General features: G+C 35.0%; 2 protein-coding genes across 8 annotated transcripts in view; one reads left to right on the top strand and one right to left on the bottom strand.

Annotated features, from left to right (window-relative positions):
• The window catches only part of LOC116297062 (tubulinyl-Tyr carboxypeptidase 1), a 21,572-nt gene extending 4,307 nt beyond the window's left edge, over positions 1-17,265 (top strand). The window contains exons 10-11 of one of the 2 annotated variants that reach the window (XM_089024303.1): positions 49-151; positions 16,499-17,265. In XM_089024303.1, the coding sequence (XP_088880429.1) occupies positions 49-108 (60 nt within the window). In that variant the 3' untranslated portion in view covers positions 109-151; positions 16,499-17,265. Of the gene's footprint in view, positions 1-48; positions 152-1,396; positions 2,346-16,498 lie in introns of those variants that run through there. The other variant, XM_031705209.2, reaches the window with a different exon arrangement.
• The window catches only part of LOC116297059 (tachykinin-like peptides receptor 99D), a 46,497-nt gene continuing 31,613 nt past the window's right edge, over positions 2,382-17,265 (bottom strand). For 2 of the 6 annotated variants that reach the window (XM_031705202.2, XM_031705201.2), the window contains exon 2: positions 8,866-11,600. In XM_031705202.2, coding sequence (XP_031561062.1) covers positions 9,662-10,771 — 1,110 coding nt within the window. In that variant the 5' untranslated portion in view covers positions 10,772-11,600 and the 3' untranslated portion in view covers positions 8,866-9,661. Of the gene's footprint in view, positions 2,481-3,221; positions 3,347-8,865; positions 11,601-17,265 lie in introns of those variants that run through there. The other 4 variants (XM_031705205.1, XM_089024295.1, XR_004197189.2 and 1 more) reach the window with 3 other exon arrangements.

The following is a 17,265-nucleotide window of genomic DNA, read 5'->3' as shown; positions in this document are numbered from 1 at the left end:
AGGGGATCATGGTCTATTTCGTTCATAATTTATCCAATTCTTTTGCAGGCAAATTATTATGTGACATCTCCTAGGAAACAGTTTGACAATCTATCTACGTCATCATAAAAGAGTGCGTTCAGTACTCCCTCGCTGGGTGTGGTTATTCATTGTAAGTACATCATTGTATTCATGATAACTGTTTGATTCTCGGTTTCTGATTGGCTGATTGACTAAAAGATTGACAAATTTGATTGTTGATTGATTTATCAAGAAAATAGCGACCATTTTGAAATGTACTTTTGTGTCCGAATGAGAGAGGTTTGACTTATTATTCTCATACTCATTAATAATTCATGAGTAAAGCAGCCAATCAATGGGCTATTTTTGGGTCACATGATGTTACTTGAAACCTGGTAAAGTGCTGTGAAAGGAATGCATTCAGTCTGGAGTAACTGGAACAAAATTAATTCAGTCCTAGGACTGAATTAATTTTGTTCCAGTTAGTCCAAGTCGAATAATTAATGAGATGAGAAGTCATTTCAAAGCCTCCAATATCGGACTGGATTAGTTCCAACTAATTGCTTTGACTTGAAATCCCGTCCAGTCCTCATTGTCGGCTTTGAAATATTACTTAATATAAAGTAAAGTCTTGGTATGGACACCTCTGTTATACGAACACTTCTTCCATCCCTTGGGCGTCCGTATTACAGAGGTTTGGCGTTCTTCCTTCTGTCGATACAAACACTATATAATAATCTTTCTTAGGCTTTTAGTAGTTAGCATTTTAAAATATCCCAGATAAGTGGCATAACTTTCCCTGACTCTCCCGGGATAGTACTAGGAAGAATATCAACAATTAACGTCATGGCAATGTAAAGGTGCTATACTATTTGACAGCTTGTAGTGAGTCTTGAGAGGTAGTGACGCATTGCGTGGTAAATCGGATGACACACTACGACAAACTATTGCGTATTTGTTAAGTATATCGTAGAACGGATTTCACGTGTGTCCGCGTGTGGTATGTGTTCGGGATCTACACTCAAATGGCTTTAATTCCCTCTAAGCCAATGAAAAAGCAAAGAATCACTCCCTGGAATGCTTGTAAACGGAAGCCTCTCAAATGGCACTTTCGACTCATATGAAACGTATGTGGTGATGATACTGGTATTTTTTACACCCACCTTTTCGTCAAACCAGCCAAGTGTGAGTGAAGTTTTTTTAAATTTTTAGTTTATCTGTGGTACATTGTCATTTTTAACCAATAAATACGATGTGAAGAGATTGCGACGTAGAATGAAAATAATGCGCTTTACTTGAATTACATTAACGCTAATCCGATAAAAGCATTTTAGAATCTAAAAACATCGACAATACAAATCAGTCCTTATTCAAATATTTTACTCTTGTTGTCCAGCTGAGAATAAATGGAATATTGGAAAATAAAAAATGGAAGAGAGAAAGATGCAACATTAGCTGAAAGTCGCTACTCAAACGAAACAAAACGAAGACCATTCATGAGTCTTGTTGTTGAAGAACCGTGAACAAGAGATCCATTAAAGGACAATTAGAAGGCGGAAAGTGTAGAAACTCAAGATGTGGTGGTAATGGATGTTGAATGGGATGTGGTTATGATAATACACCACGATGCTAGCTGCAAGATGGTTTGTTATTTGATCTCAGACATTGATCGAGTAAAATAAAATATTATCTTCACATTTTTTTAAAATTCAAAAATGAAATAATGTATACAATACTCCAGTAAAAGGATGAAAAACGAAAAACGAATGGAATTAGCTAGGAGATGTATTTTTTAAAAACACCTTTATTTTGCTTAAGAAAGTAATAAATATTTTGGGAAAACTTTCTAAACAAAAAGATTTAGATTACCAAATCAAAAAGGACGGGTCGAATATTCGTTGAAAGTTGAAAGTCCTTTCTGACTCTTTCTTTTGACGAATAAAAAATTCTGTTTCCTACATGAATATTAATAAGAAGATTTTTTTCGGGCAAGAACAAAAACAGACTATCAAGGAAACATTTTCTCCGCGTTTTTTCCCTTTTTTCTGGGATTCCTGTGGTTGTTCTTTTCCACTCTATAAATGTCGCCAAAACAAACAATTTCGCCGAATAATAAAACCACCTCTGGGCTAATGTTAGACCGGGGACAGCTGACTTACAGATAAAAATGGACCTTGGGTGATCCTAATATTGTTAACTACTTTTCCAGAGGATAAACGCCACGCCTTTAACCCTCTTAACTCCTCAGTTATTTCAAACAACTCATATTAATGCCTTCGCGTACAAAATATTTCATAGGTTATAATAAGGTTAATCTAATAAATATCTCCCAATTTTTACCACAATGTTTTTGTTGACCTTGTCCTTGTTGTACTGACGGCCCTCATTTCATCATCCAATTAAAGGAAAACTCTTGCTCAAGATTTTATAAACTGGATGTTACATCTCACTGATTCCTTCATTCATATAGCTCAACTGTCCTGTTATGACAAAAAGAGGGTAAAAAATATGATAAATATTTTAAGAGATTCAATAAACATTGTTGAATTATGAATTAAAACTAATGAAATGGATGGGGAAAAAACATGAAAAAGCTAGGAGGTTTGAATGAGAGGAAATCAGGATAGATACTATCTTAACCGGAAGTAAACCGGCACTGTTTAATCAAACAAAGTAGATCAAAATCAATCATATCATGTCTTAATGCTTCACCTAAATTTTGATCATTTATAACCTTGTCGAAGCTGTACAAAACACCCAAGACGTGATAGAATCGAGACATGTCGAAAGCTCGCGGGCTTAATGGGGATCTAGGTGTCTGGAGGTGTGCTTTTGTTTTACCTCCAGCGAAGCCATTAAACTATTATAATGCTTTATAAATAGTAGAGAAGAAGAGATTTAGAGCTGTGGAAATATGCTCGCTATCAGATATATCAACATTTGGTCATTCAGAAATATAAAACCTAGGTCTAATGTATACAGCTATTTTGAAAAAGGCTTTCGCATGTTGCACGTTGTTTACCAATCTTAAAGGGTTTCATATTCATATGTAACTAACTGATCAACAAAAAAGAAAATATGCCGGAAAAACGTACAGATTAAATTTGGGAAAATTTTATATTGTCGTGACCTTTCGGTAATCGAATTCACGTCGCCCATAGTGCATTTCGGGCTTGGATACAACATGAAACAAAATCCTCACCAACCTTCTTTAAATAGCTGCATACATATTGCTACAAATTACTCTTTTAACTCCATTTCTTCTTTCTTACTCATTTGTGGGGGTCTTCATTTGTGTAGCATTTGTGATCATTTCTTGAAAGGGAATTTCACCTCAGTGGGTTACCTGTGGACAAGGAGTCCTTGGAGTAAGTAACTCAACTCGGTATTTTGTTTTGGCTCAAATGAAGGGTTTGTAATAAGCTAAAGTTGAACAAACTATTCCATCGAGTAAATAGCGTAAACAGGCATGTTTTAAATGAGCTTCTAATTATTAAGTGCTCTTTTGATACGATGTTTTGAACCTTTTGATTCAAATCCCCTCGGATCAGGCTGGGATCAATGGACGTCACTTTAAGAGGACTAGAAAACGACAATGTGGTGCCTTGTGTTATTAGATCTGAAGGACTATAATCTTGTGTATTGGACGATAAGATTACGAGTCTTTTGTGGGGCTTGATAGGAAATGACTTTTTGAGTTGGGCTTGAATCGGAGGATGATTTAAAATATATATAAATGCATGGTCTAGGTAATTTAAAGGGAGAAAAAGATAAAAAACGTTTAGGATTTTCTTAAAAGGAAATTATTTTAAAATAATATAGCTAGCATTAAAAAAACGTTGATGTAAAAACGTTGGAGACATATAACGTTATTTGCACTCTTGATGTTTAATTACGTAAATATAAAAAGAAAATAAAAAACTAAAAGTGGAACTCGTACCATTAACGTTTTCAAAAAAAACACGTAAACAAACAAACCAGACAAACTAACAACAACAAACAAACGAGCAAATAAATAAATGAATAAGCAAATAAACAAGCAAGCAAGCGAATATACAAAAAATAATAATAAATAAGGCAAATTAATAAACACAAATAAAATAAGCAAATAAACAAGCAAGCAACCAAATAAACTAATAAACACAAATAAATATAAAAATAAAGAAGAATCAAGCAAAAAAAAACAAACAACAACAACAAACAAACAAACAAAAAAAAAACAAAAACAAAAAAAGAAAAAAAACAAAGAAAAAAAAGAAAAGAAAAACACACACAAGCAAATTACAATGTAAACAAGTTAACAAAATCAAAAATGAACAAAAGCTTGAGCATACAGCTGTTTAAAGTTTGGACATTATTTATTGTGGGAACCATTTGTGTTGGAAAAAAGATAGAAATGAAGTTGTTTGTCTGCTGCAAAAAAAACATTAAACCTGATAAGCTATATACCCATTTCTAAATCTTATTTTCAATTTTGTTTAGTCTTTGGGTAACTCGCAAATGATGCCAGTTTAAACTGATCTACTATATTTAGGTTATTGGCTCGCTAGAAGAGCTAAACAATAACAAGTTGATCGTTAAATATATAGATCATGAAGGGGATTTCATTATATTACTTTCATTCAGGGGCACAATACAAGTTTACATTAAATCATTAGTCGAAACCCATTAGTCCAGTACTGAACTATAAACAGTAATGCTTTTACTAGTATAAGGGTTTATTCTAGACGAAAGATCTTCAAACATTTTTACCCCTATTAATGTCCATTTAAGGTTGTTTACTTTACTTTTTTCCTGCTAATTCGAGCTAAATTTTGTTTACCGTAGAATAGATGAATACTAATGAGAACTAAAGAAAAAGAAAAAATCTGCATTGGAAGTGAAAAAGAAAGAGAAAAGAAAAAAAAATTCAGAAAGAAAGAAAAAGAGTGAAAATGTTCATTTAACGTTTACTTTATTTTTTTCCCCGCGAATTCGAGCTAAATTTTGGTTTACTGCAAAATAAATGAATGAGAAAAGAAAAAGAAAAAAATCTGCATTGGAAGTGAAAAAGTAAGAGAGAAGGAAAAAAAAAAAAAAAAAAAAAAAAAAAAAAGCAAAAAGAAAGAAAAAGAGTGAACAGCAGGAGGAAAATTAAGATAAAAACCAGAGCCATTGCGTGATATTTGAGTTTAGACTGTACTTGTATACTCAAGTAGTGTTGACCAGCCAAGGCTATTGATGACCGAAAAAGTGCTTTCATAAAATGCCTCAATTATGCTCTAAATACTGTTAATTTGTAAACTGTCAGTTCAACTCAAAGAAATTGAGTACATTTTGAGCACTTTTTAAAAATTGAAACGCGATACAATGCCTTGAATTTAAAATAATCGTTGTCTGCAGCGATTTAAGTGAAAGTACCAAGAAAGAGTCAACACAATTATGGCGCATGACTCATCACTTTACGCATTTAGAATTCAAGTTTGACATCGTGTGGGAAAATGCGCTTATCAAAAACCCTGTTGGATTTTACGATTGACAATTTCAAAATTATTTTTCTTGAGAGCAGCTAGTAATTCAGCCTTTGAGTGTTAATTTTTGAAGGTTTCCGCCATATTTGACTTGGGACATCATGCGCATGCGCATCGATGTAATCGACTATAGAGCTGCTAACAAAGGTTTTTCATTTGATTATTAATATTAAAGGTTGATTTCCTTCTAACAGGTGAGGTGTTCACTAATGTAAATTCGAATCTGGTGGGGAATGCAATTATCATGCTCTTCGTCGCTCAGAGCCTTGCTGCGCATGCTCGACGAAATAATTTTGTTAAGCATGCGCAGTAAGAAATAAAGGCTCTGAGTACGAGATTGAAAAAAACCCTTAAACTGATTTAAGTTTTGATGTAATGTTTTGCGGAATAAGCGTAAACTTTTCCCACCAATTGACCGTACCTACCCCTTCCTTATGACATAACATTCCACTCATCCTCTTAGATACCCTTTCTAGCTTCTTTGTGATAACAAACATCGCCAAAGTCATAATTTATTCATTATAGCACTTTAGTCATACTTTGAGAACAAATCGAAAATAATGCACTTAATCCCTTTAAGGATGTATTGTTTAATCTTGAAATTAAATCATGAAGAGAATTTTCTTAAGTTCGGTTTTGGAGAGGTGCAATTGTCCAATCAATAGAACCAACATGGAAGGCATGTCAATCATCCAATCAGAAATCTACAGTATATACTACTCGTTATTTTTAGGGCAACGAAAACTTGGTACGAAAACAGCCGATAGTGGTTTCTATTACCAAAAAAATATCAATAAAGAAGACTTAGATTAATCACGAATGAAGTACGTATGAAGTTTGCATAGTTTGACCCCGTTGAGCTGCGCCACTGCTGTACTTGCGGTGGTGATAAGCGATGACAAGTTTTTTTTAAGTTCTTCTGAGTCCGAAAAACATAATGCCACGTGGTCTAGCTTCGGTACACAACACCATACAAGGTGTGATAGACCAAAGATGTTTGCACTATGTACGCTATCTCAGAAATAGTTGGTTCGACGTTATGCCGGCCGCCATGACGGATAACAGAAAACTGAATGGAGTCCATTTCTTAAGAAACAATTTAATTCAAAAAACCTTTTTTGTCAGTTTTTATATCTAACATGGTTAGGGGTACGTGATCAGGTCAACCTTTCTACAACCATTAGACGATCATTATCCGCCTTAGCTTGAGGCCGAATCATCAGGCGAAAGCCTAATTCAATAACTGTTTTATTATGCATTTTGTAAAGTGAGGATGGGGGTTACATTTTGCTTCTAATATAGAAACGAACCGTCCTCCAAAATTTCCACCTTTTCACTTGACACGTCTAGCTCTTATATGAGGTACTTATACAATCAGAAGGATTGGGACTTGCGAAATTTAGACTTCTATTATATAAATAAAAAAACGAGAACTTAAACTAACGGTAAAGATGACATCGGGAGGTAAATTGTTTCCTTCGGTTAAAAGCATTAATGGAGCGAAGAATGAATTGGTAGCCGGAACTCGAGAAATAGACTTTATATACGGGTACTGGCAGGTGACGGTTCAATAACATCGCTTCTTTTATTTCTTATAAAATATAATGAACTAGCAACACCAGGCAAATAAAAAGCGAAAAGCACAGATATTTCCCCTTTTATTTACATGTTCAGTTAGATGGATATTTTAATCCTTTGTTTACTGGCGTGGATAAAGCATTTGACATTCTACAGAGGATTTCCCTCTCTCTGTGTTATTGAATTACCGCAGTTATTTTTGCTTTTAGCTATTAAAAAGGGTCTAAGAGAATTCCGCCTGAAATAAATAATCATACCACACATGTTTCTAGATTTGTTTGTATTTAAGTAAGCTGATACTAAACATTTAGGAGCATAAAAAAGGTAAAAAACGACGTCGGGGTGAATCTTAAAGCAAAATTGGAAGAAAATGATCTAAAGTCTTTGCAAGATAAGTTTTTTGAGTGATTTAGTGACAGTTCGTCGTTCGGCAAAAAGCTAAATAGTTTGCCGAGAGTCAAAGTATTTGGATAAAAAAAACTTCAAAGGAATCCCGTCGTGAGTAAGTAGAATAGGGAGATTCTTTTCCGCCCTAAATACTCAGAACCCACAGACAAATGATTATATTTGGTTACGTGGAGTTCCTTGAGAGATGGCGCTGCTAAAAGCAACCCTAAATTGGCGCCAATTAAGAAAGTAAGAAAATCTTCAGAGACAACGAAGTGGAAAATGGTTCCATGGATTCAGCCAATCACAAGCCGTCTCTATGCACCTGATAAAGTCACTCTGTCACTAAGGATACAAAGTGCTGGAATATCGATAATATTGTCAGTTCTACCACAGGCCAATTTGAACTGTGGCCGAAAGATATGGTTAACGGGCTAGAAATTCGTTCAAATCAAATCAACTTTTTTGTAATACGTTCTTAGTGATTTATTCAGAGACGTGAAGTCGTGAACCGTATTTGGTTACGTTGGCATGTACATGTCATCAAAAGTATCTGAAAACTTCGTTTTCATTAAAAAGGTTAAGAATTGTGCTCAAAATGCGGAAATGTTGTTCCAAGGACAATTCATTTTTCTAGGTAGGAAGAAGAAAAAAAAATAATTTGTTTTTCTTTCATTTAACGGATTAAGGATATAATAATTCTTGTTTGAAAGATAAATCCACATTATATGTTATCTGGTATTTTGATCATCTTATAGGATCGTCAAATCCTCTTTAAGGCAGGCATCCATAAGACCCTCATAATTAACCCTCTATTTGAAGGTAATTAGAGCGATGATTGATTGGAATGAAATTAGAATGAAGGTTATATGGGGTTTCTGTCACTACCGTCGAGATGGTGGGTACAGGTCGACGTCGTGTTCACAGCCTCTGCTCTACACTCTTTTCGAGTTTTCGTTGAAGAAATAAACCCTTGATTAAGAAAACCTCACTCGCGTTAAGTTACATGGGGTAGTTTCATGTTTCAAAGTGGTTTTCTTGACTGGGTTTGTTATCTTAGCACTTGGATCTGTGATTCACCCTTAGATCAAATGAAACCTGACTATCTTAAATATGAAGGATTCGACATGGTGACAGAGTATCGAGAAAGATGAACGCGGAGGTCTATTAAGGTCATCTAAAATATGTACTATCGATTAAACTTTTCGTCCATACACCAAAAGCATAATTACCCCAAGACACTTGTTCACGCGTATTTCAAACACAAAAACAAAACACTTTTAGGCATTACTTCTTGCCTTATAGACAATTTACCCTGAGGCAGTAGTAAAATGAATCACAAGAAGTCACTTTTGCATTCGCTTTTACTAACGATGAAAGTGAAATTCCAAATGTAACAGTCAAATACTGATTTTAGGATTTACTGACCTACAGTAATCACAAGAACAATGACAGGTAATATTTATGACTATAGATTAGTAAATGACAGTGCAGGCAAAATACAAAATAGAGACTTACTAAATAGTTTCTAGAGTAATAATGTCTTTTTTGATCCCAGATTGATGAACTAGCATTATTAATAAGGTATGTACTAAGTAGTGAGCGCGATAAAAATCAGTTTGGATGAAAAGTATTCTAGCTTCTTAGGCTAGACTAGAGCAATGCATATTGTATTTATTTCACTGTAAATCTATTCGATATTGCTTCCATTTTTTCCAATGAATGTATTGTGTCTTACAAGTGTATTCCAGACTTGTATTTAAATAAAATCAAAACAAATTGGGGGAAAAAAACGAGAAGCTTAATTAAATAATTGATAGATGTTTACATTTGAATCAAATTGGCCACATCGCTCAAGCTTTCAGTCCTCGGAGTAGCAACATATACGAATTATTTACAATGTCTTTAGAGGTACAGACTTCAGTGAGTTCAAATACAATGCCAAATATTCTCACTGTAAATGTTTTTGGTTTTGGTTTTGATTTGCTCTTTAGGCTTCAATCAAACTTTCCCACTTGGATGTTGAATGGGAAAAAATAAATGGGAAGCTTTCCTCAAACCCTTGAGATTTTTTTAAGTTTTTTGTCGTTGAGTAGGTATGTTGACAAGAAACTAGGCAATGAATGTGAGTAAGGATGTACAGACAGACACAAGGACATATCCAATATCTGTTTTTTCCTTTCATTTTACTGCATAATTACACGGACGACATATTTCTTTTTGCGATTATTGTGAGCATGGTTATCGTCAGGCACAGGCTTGAAGATCGACGAAAGTGTAGGATCACGTTTTCCACCCAAACATGATCGCCTAATTCCAGAGATCGCATCCATGTAACCGATACGAAACTGTCTGTTTAGAGCTCCGTACAGTAGAGGGTTTACCATACTATTCGCTAGAGCTAGTAACACTAAAAACTTCTTGACAGAAATCGGGCTCTCGATTCCAAAAACTGATACAACAAGATAGGTACTGTAAGGCATGACACAAATAAAATATGCTAAAACGACGACGAGGAGCATGCGGATGACTCTCTTGTTCCTTCGTCGAATATGAACAGAAGCCCTGTGATTACACGACCTCAGTTGATTATTGTGCATCTTGGCAATAATCTTCATGTAAACCATAAGCATTATGACTATGGGAAACGCGAACTGAATCACAAACAATAAAGAGAAGTACAGTTGCTCAAACATCGTTGATGGCCAAGTGTCTGTGCAGACAGTTTTGCCAAGTTGACTCGCCGTTGTCATGAAAGTATTAAGAGGTAACGTCACCGAGAAGGACAATACCCATATAAAAATAACGGCTAACTTGAGTTGAAGACGTGTCACCTTACTTCTCAGTGGATGAACCACAGCGCGATATCTTTCGAGGCTAACTGCCATCAAGAAGGCAGAAGACGCTGTTGTAAATGTGAAAGTTAACGGTGGAATTATCTTACACAACACATAGCCAAAGGGCCATTGGTAATCATTCTCTTGGTACGCCAACCTAAAGGGAAGGTTGATCATGACGACGGCCAAATCCGCTACGGCCAAGTTAGCCAAGAAATAGTTATAGCGTGCTTTAAGTCGACGTTTGACGACCAGCCACACTACCAAAGAATTCCCGCATGTTCCTACAATGAACACAATCGAGTAACAAAAAAGTCTAAAAATCCTCAACCCCTTGGTTTCTCTGTTAATGTCACTAGTTGTTGTATTATCAACACACATCGTTTCCAATCCGAAACCACTTCCACCTTGTCCAGACAAGTTGAACCTCATATAGTTATTTTGAGAAAAACAAGACATGATTTCTTTTAGTTCTTCAGGCCTTTGAAAAACTCGTATTCGATTCTCGTTCTCTGTTGATGAATTCCGTGACTTCCTACTGAAAATATTAACAATAGATGTTCAGGAAACTTGGATTTTCACTTTGAAGAAGCTCATCTTAATGGCCAGTGACAGCGTGATAAAAGTACGTACCGTTTTACCGTCAACTTTTTTCAATGATAGTCCAAATTTTACACCACAGGGATCTGAAGACACCTTTTTCCTTTAATATTATTAACTCCAAGCCATTCTTTATAGGATGTAAAGCTATATTCAATACACACACAGGTGGACGTAGGTAGGTAGGCAGTTCATTCAAGACTCGATCCCTTTTGCCACGAGAGTATTTCCTCGACTAAACGCCTGTGGTATCTAGAAGATCTTGTTTTCAGTGAGCCGGTTTGTTGTGGTGATTCGAACCTCTGGTAAACAATGTATCGATTAAGATCTAGGTTGATTTATCATTCGTTATTCATGTACTACGAGGTTTTCAACACATCTCGTTTGTCAACAGTTGTCGGATCTGCCCGATATTGATAATGATGATGTAATAACTGTTGTCGTAGCAAAGTAAATCATACATAGGCAATCCCAGCAGGCAGACCAAAAATCCTTGAAGTTTCAGAGCCAGTCTCTGGATGTTTTAATTGATACCCTGGAAGCAAGCAATCCACGACCTACTGTGGGTGATGCAAATTAAAGCTGTCTGGTTCGTATTTTCAAGTGGGAAAAGGTTGTAGAGATTGGAAGACTAGGATGAAGGCCAATCAGATGCGACTTGAGGAGATCTCATCGGGGTCATCTATAACTGTAAGATTAGCAAATCAAATGTCAGAGTCTTGATGAGTTGGATCAGAAGGGAGGGGTGGGGTGGGGTGTGACTTTAACACCAAATCTTCAGTTAAGCCTACATTTTGTGGATTTTTATCATGCTAAAGAGACCGAAAGCTTAAGAAGATCTAAAACAATACACCAACACATCACGTCCTGCTGATAGGAATAATCATTCTTGGACAACTGGCGAATACTTCCGTGAGCCCGCCAGAAAAGACCTCTTGTATAACCACACACAAAATAGATACAAACCAAAAAACACACATATATACATATATCTTGCTTTATTAGTGTCGTAGAAAGGTTTCTCAATGTTACAAGACTCAGAGGAATAGATAGATGAAGAAAATGTTCTATTCATCGAAAAAATCAAATAAACTCAACGTAGCCTAAACATTGAAACAATATATCCAAACTTACTGCGAAAGTTATGGCTAATATTGACAGAAAGAAAAATAAAATAAAATCACGTAAAAAGATAACAGTAAAAGAACTTCTTCAAACTTTGACATTTTGATTTCATTTCTTGATTCATTTGGATTTTCAATAACCCTGGGCTCACTTTTGGGCATTATCTTCAAGAAAATTTCGTTTTACCATGAAGAAGTTAATGTCCAAAACTCGGTCTGTTTAATAAATAAAGGATAATAAAAATTAAAAAATTAAAAAAAACCCCGAAATAATTAACATATTTTCTAGAGAATTGTGGCTGCAAAGGGAACAGAAGAAGAAAAAAACCTATACTGAATATGGTATTATGAACCGAGAATTGCATTGTTCGATTTCCTTTTTTGCACTAACAGTGTTCTTCCTCGTTCTGAATAATAAATGGCAACGAGAGTGTTTCTTTTGTTGATGTAGCGATAAAGCGGTGGTCATTTATTACGACAAGTAACTCTCGGTATAAATAGATTAGGCCTAACAGCGAGATCAAATCAAATATGTCGCATTAGTCCATAGATGTTTATGTGGACTTTGGAGTTCAACCTTACATATCATGTAATCAATGTGAACTCCGACTCGATAAGGATCAAAACAAAAAGAAAGAAAACCCGTAAAAGCACAGATTTTGACAAGAAGAAAACACAAAGATGTCAAGGATATTGAAGAAAATAAAAACACCAGAATGAATGATTTACCATGCCTCATTAAAAGACGAATATGACAGATGAGCATTAACAGTTGCCAACTAGCCGTTTTCGAATCCGAATTTCTGAATTGTGTTCGATTTCCCTTTGTAATATCAGACTAACTATCGGTCTAATCCAGAAGATTTCTTCGTCGTCGCCTCCAATATTTACCTTTTATTCACTTCGAATTAAAGCAATCTACTGGACATGCTTTGACTTGAGGTTGATTTATGCTTGATAATAATCTCACCAAGTTGAAAATATTACATGACGTCACTTAGTGAAAGCCGGAGGTTTGATGCGATTTTAGTGGCTTTGTAAGCCATTCTTATGTGCCATGCGTGTGTGTATAAGTGTGGATGTATATTTAGACCGATGTAAAATGAAATTTACGGTTGTATTCATAGCAGATATAATCTTTTAAGAATAAAATAAAAATTAAAAAATTTAGCTTAAATCTGTCGCTACCGAAAAGGAAGAAAAATGCTACTTTTTTGGTTTATTGACGGGGAAAAAATATAGGACAACTCTAGATACTACCTGATGGCTTGACGGGTAAGCTGGTTACAAATAGTCCTGATGGTAGAAACCTAGAACAATATCATGAACTGACAATCGTCATAGAACATTCTTAGTTGGGGGTTAAAATTGGAGACGAAATAGAAAAACAGTTTTTGTCAAATGAAGACAGTTCGTTTGTTTTACACCGCAAATTGCGGTGCCACATCCAAAGAAGTGTATCAGACAACCTGTCAGAAGATTTTTGATGTAATACTCAAATGTTTGTATTAAAAATATAATATATAAATATAACATACTTTATATTCATTGTCGGTACATGCATATATATATACATTAGAACTAAAGTTGGGAGACCAAACGAGAAATATGATTAAATAGATCAATATCCTTTTCACAGGCACAGATCTTTATTTGTTTACGCTTTTGTCATCCATTTTGAATTTTTGAAAAAAGAAAATAAACAGTGCAATAAAAAATGTATAATTTTCGTGTCAATCAATCGAATCATTTAAATCATACAGCTCACTGTGGATTTAATCCCAAAAGCGTTATGGAAAATCGTGGAAATTTAACATAAAAACTGTAAAAGATAAATGTATTAAAATGAACAAGGAGACAATTCTTTTTGTTTATGAAAAAATAATTGGAAATAATGATAAAAAGCAAAAGTAAAATTGTACTTTACCATATTATTTTATTATAGCCTTGAAGGGAGTTATATCAGTTCATTATATTAGTAAATTAATATAAGAAGCTGTAAAAAATAATTGTATAAACAAATAAGAGACATATTCTATTTATGTGCCGTGTTCAGCTTACATTAAATATGACTCTTGTAAATATATGAAAAATTCGTCTCACTAAACAAATTCAAATCTCAAACTGAAATAATTGTAGTAAAAAAAATTTAAAAAACAATTGTTTGTTTGTACATTAAGGCAGGAAGTCATAGCTGAACGAGCTTCAGTTCTCCTATAGCTTAAAGAGAAAAGATTTCAGTATTCTAGATCGAATAGAATAATAAAAGTGTTAGTTAACATCTTGACTAGAGCCTTCCAATAAATTATTTTTTTAGCATGAATAGAATTAGAAGCTTAGCAAGAATTTTAAAAGCATCCTGGGACTGTCTTAGAGGACATGTTACCATCAATATGGCCGCGTCTAATAGTCCCCTTCACAGTTCCCTGCGCTATCTTGAAAGGTAGCCGTGCCTTTGCATCGAAGCGAGACGAATGGTCGCTAACGTCGCTAAAAGGTCTCTATCATTACAAGCTCACTGTTCGTCTCGCTTCGATGCAAAGGCACGGCTACCTTTCAAGATGGCGCAGGGAACTGTGAAAGGGACTATTGTCGTTTAAGACATCCCCACAATGCACTGCAATCCCAATTTGGCCCTTCGACATTTTTCTCAACCTCGGAATGGCTAATTAGAGAAAAAGGTAACTTAAAAGCAAGTTGAAAATCTATCTTAACCTCTTCTCTATGTAAACGTCGTGAATCGATAATAGTTTTTTTGGAGGATGACAACACGAGGTCGTCAAAACGTCCAATACTTTGGTCTCTCATCTCTTAAAAACGTTATTTTAGTCAAAACCACTAAATAAATAAATAAATAATAATAAATAAAAATGGAAACTCAAAATATAACTGGAACATTCATCGAAACAGTTTACATTTTCTTCCATGAAGTAAAACTCTGGTAAAAGGTCAGACAAAACCACTGTAAAGGTAAGGATATTCCATGTGGTTTAAGGCTATAAAAAAACGACATCCGATTACGTGATATTTTGTCAAGAGTAATTGACGGTACGTGATCTGCTAGAATAATAACAGATTGAAGAAGATAAATAGTTATAGGAACCGTTTTATATGTACGGCAGACAGACTACTAGGCTAGGAATTATTCAGTGAGTCTCGGATTTCAAGATTGATGTCGATGAATAAAATTACGGAAAGTAATCTGGATAAATGTAATCGAATTTTTCTGAATCAATAACTAAAGAACCGCGTTTAAAAATCGATTTTCGGATGTAAGATAATCTTTTTTCAGAAGCCATTTCATTTTGCTTTTGAGACTTATTTACCTTAAATTAGTGCTTATTGGATTCCAATGTGAAATAAAAAATAAAATAAATGTGTGTCGTTATGTAAAAAAATCCATCAATCAAGTTGTGGTAGCCAAAGGCAGTTTGACTCAGTCTGCGGGATTGCAAACTTAGCTCGGTATCTTGAAAACCTGTTTCCTCGAATTCAAAGAAATTAAACAAATATGGAGTCTGTCAGTCATTATTATCCGCTATATTTCTACGCATAAAAAAATGTCCAAAATAGACCTGCTAACGTTGTATGCTACCCTCACGTTGGTATCAGGGGATTGTCTCCCGGTTCAACAGCCTATCCCAATCTGGAGGCATTAATACTAACTTACTAACAAATTACTCATGATTGTAAGCTGCACGGCTGCTACTAGCGCCTAAATACGCAGCCCGTAAAGTCCTCCACTGGTCATGATTGTGAAGCACATTGAGACCATGTAAAATGCGCTATATAAGAACCCCGTTATTATTATTATTATTATTATTATTATCAATGACTACAAGTACCGTAGTTGTGGGGACTTCGCCTCTAAGTAAAGCTGGGAAAGGGTTTTGGACTTTCACTATTTTAGGTGATATTCACTAGTCACATACGCACGCTTTCTAAGGCGTTCCGCTGTCCAAATGAAAGTCAGGGTGAAAATTACTAGTTATTTTCCCCTGTGAAAGTCCTATAGAAATACAGAATAGCGGAAAGTCAGAGTAAACTTGTATTTAATACTGAACATTCACTGTCAAAAAAAAAAGTCCAGATGTGACGCAGGCTACATTCACTTGGCGTTGTTAATAAACCACAGGTAGCCCATGGAAGAAATAATCGATAATTCCTAAAGCAAAGAAAGACGCTAAATAAACTCAAAGTTTATTTTTTACCAGCTTTAAAATCCCGAGACCACAGGCCTTAATGCGTATAAAAATTAAACAAAAAAATAATAATAAAATAAATAAATAAATAAAAAATTCTATATATGGATATAGACACAAGTGAATGACTGCGCCCCAAAGAGAGATATAAAACCACAGACAAAACAGACGATCAATCTAGAGCACTTAAGAATATCCAAACATTCTTTACAGTCAGCGTGGTGTCGCTTATTAACTACTAGTGTCCATTTATTTGATAGTCAGAAGATGTTTTCTGTACTGAGAGCACTTGCTGGTTAGTACATGCCTATCTTGGAATATCCAGCTGCGAGGGATAACCACTTTACCAAACACAGCTCTAGACGTTCTAGAAGGCTTCATTAGACTAGTGTATTATAGTTAGAGCCCACGTAGTGCAGCCCAGCTGTACTTAATGCGACTTGATTGAAAGAGAAGGAAAGATCAAAGTAGATGAAAGAAAAAGAATGTCAAAAGGGCAGGGAAAATGAAAAGATAAACCTGAGAAGCTCGAAAAAGAGGAGGAAAGGGAAGAGAAAGAGAATTTCTATCTTTTTAAAAAAAAGTGGGGTCCAAATACCTAATTAACATGAGACCAGATACTTATTGATATATAAATATAGAATGAAAGGGGGTGGGGTCGGGGGCTCTTTTAATTCACCAGGGCTCTCCCCTTGAGTCCATTACACAATTTCATATACTTATTATGATACTTTCTACACATTGCCCTATGCTAAATTTAACTCATTATTGACTTAAAACCCACAATATGTCCAACTTAACAAGTAGTAATTTCAGTCAAAGCTACTGCATGGCCAGAATCTAAAGACTTTCTACGTGAGATAATTTGAAGACTCGGCCCTTTGAAGTCGATTACAGATCTCCCTTATTTTACGACTCACAGATCAGTGGATGAGATAGGAATAGAGGCAAAACCTTTACTGAATTGAAGCAATTCGACTATATCGAGCTTCGGTCGAAACGAAAGAACAACACTGGATGATAACCA

This window comes from Actinia tenebrosa, unplaced genomic scaffold (genome assembly GCF_029948245.1).
Source record: "Actinia tenebrosa isolate PJP-AT-01 unplaced genomic scaffold, QUT_ActTen_1.0 PGA_scaffold8__29_contigs__length_14323225, whole genome shotgun sequence".
Taxonomy (NCBI): domain Eukaryota; kingdom Metazoa; phylum Cnidaria; class Anthozoa; order Actiniaria; family Actiniidae; genus Actinia; species Actinia tenebrosa.
Note: the sequence above shows the minus strand (reverse complement) of the source record. Positions and strands in the feature narration are given on the sequence as shown.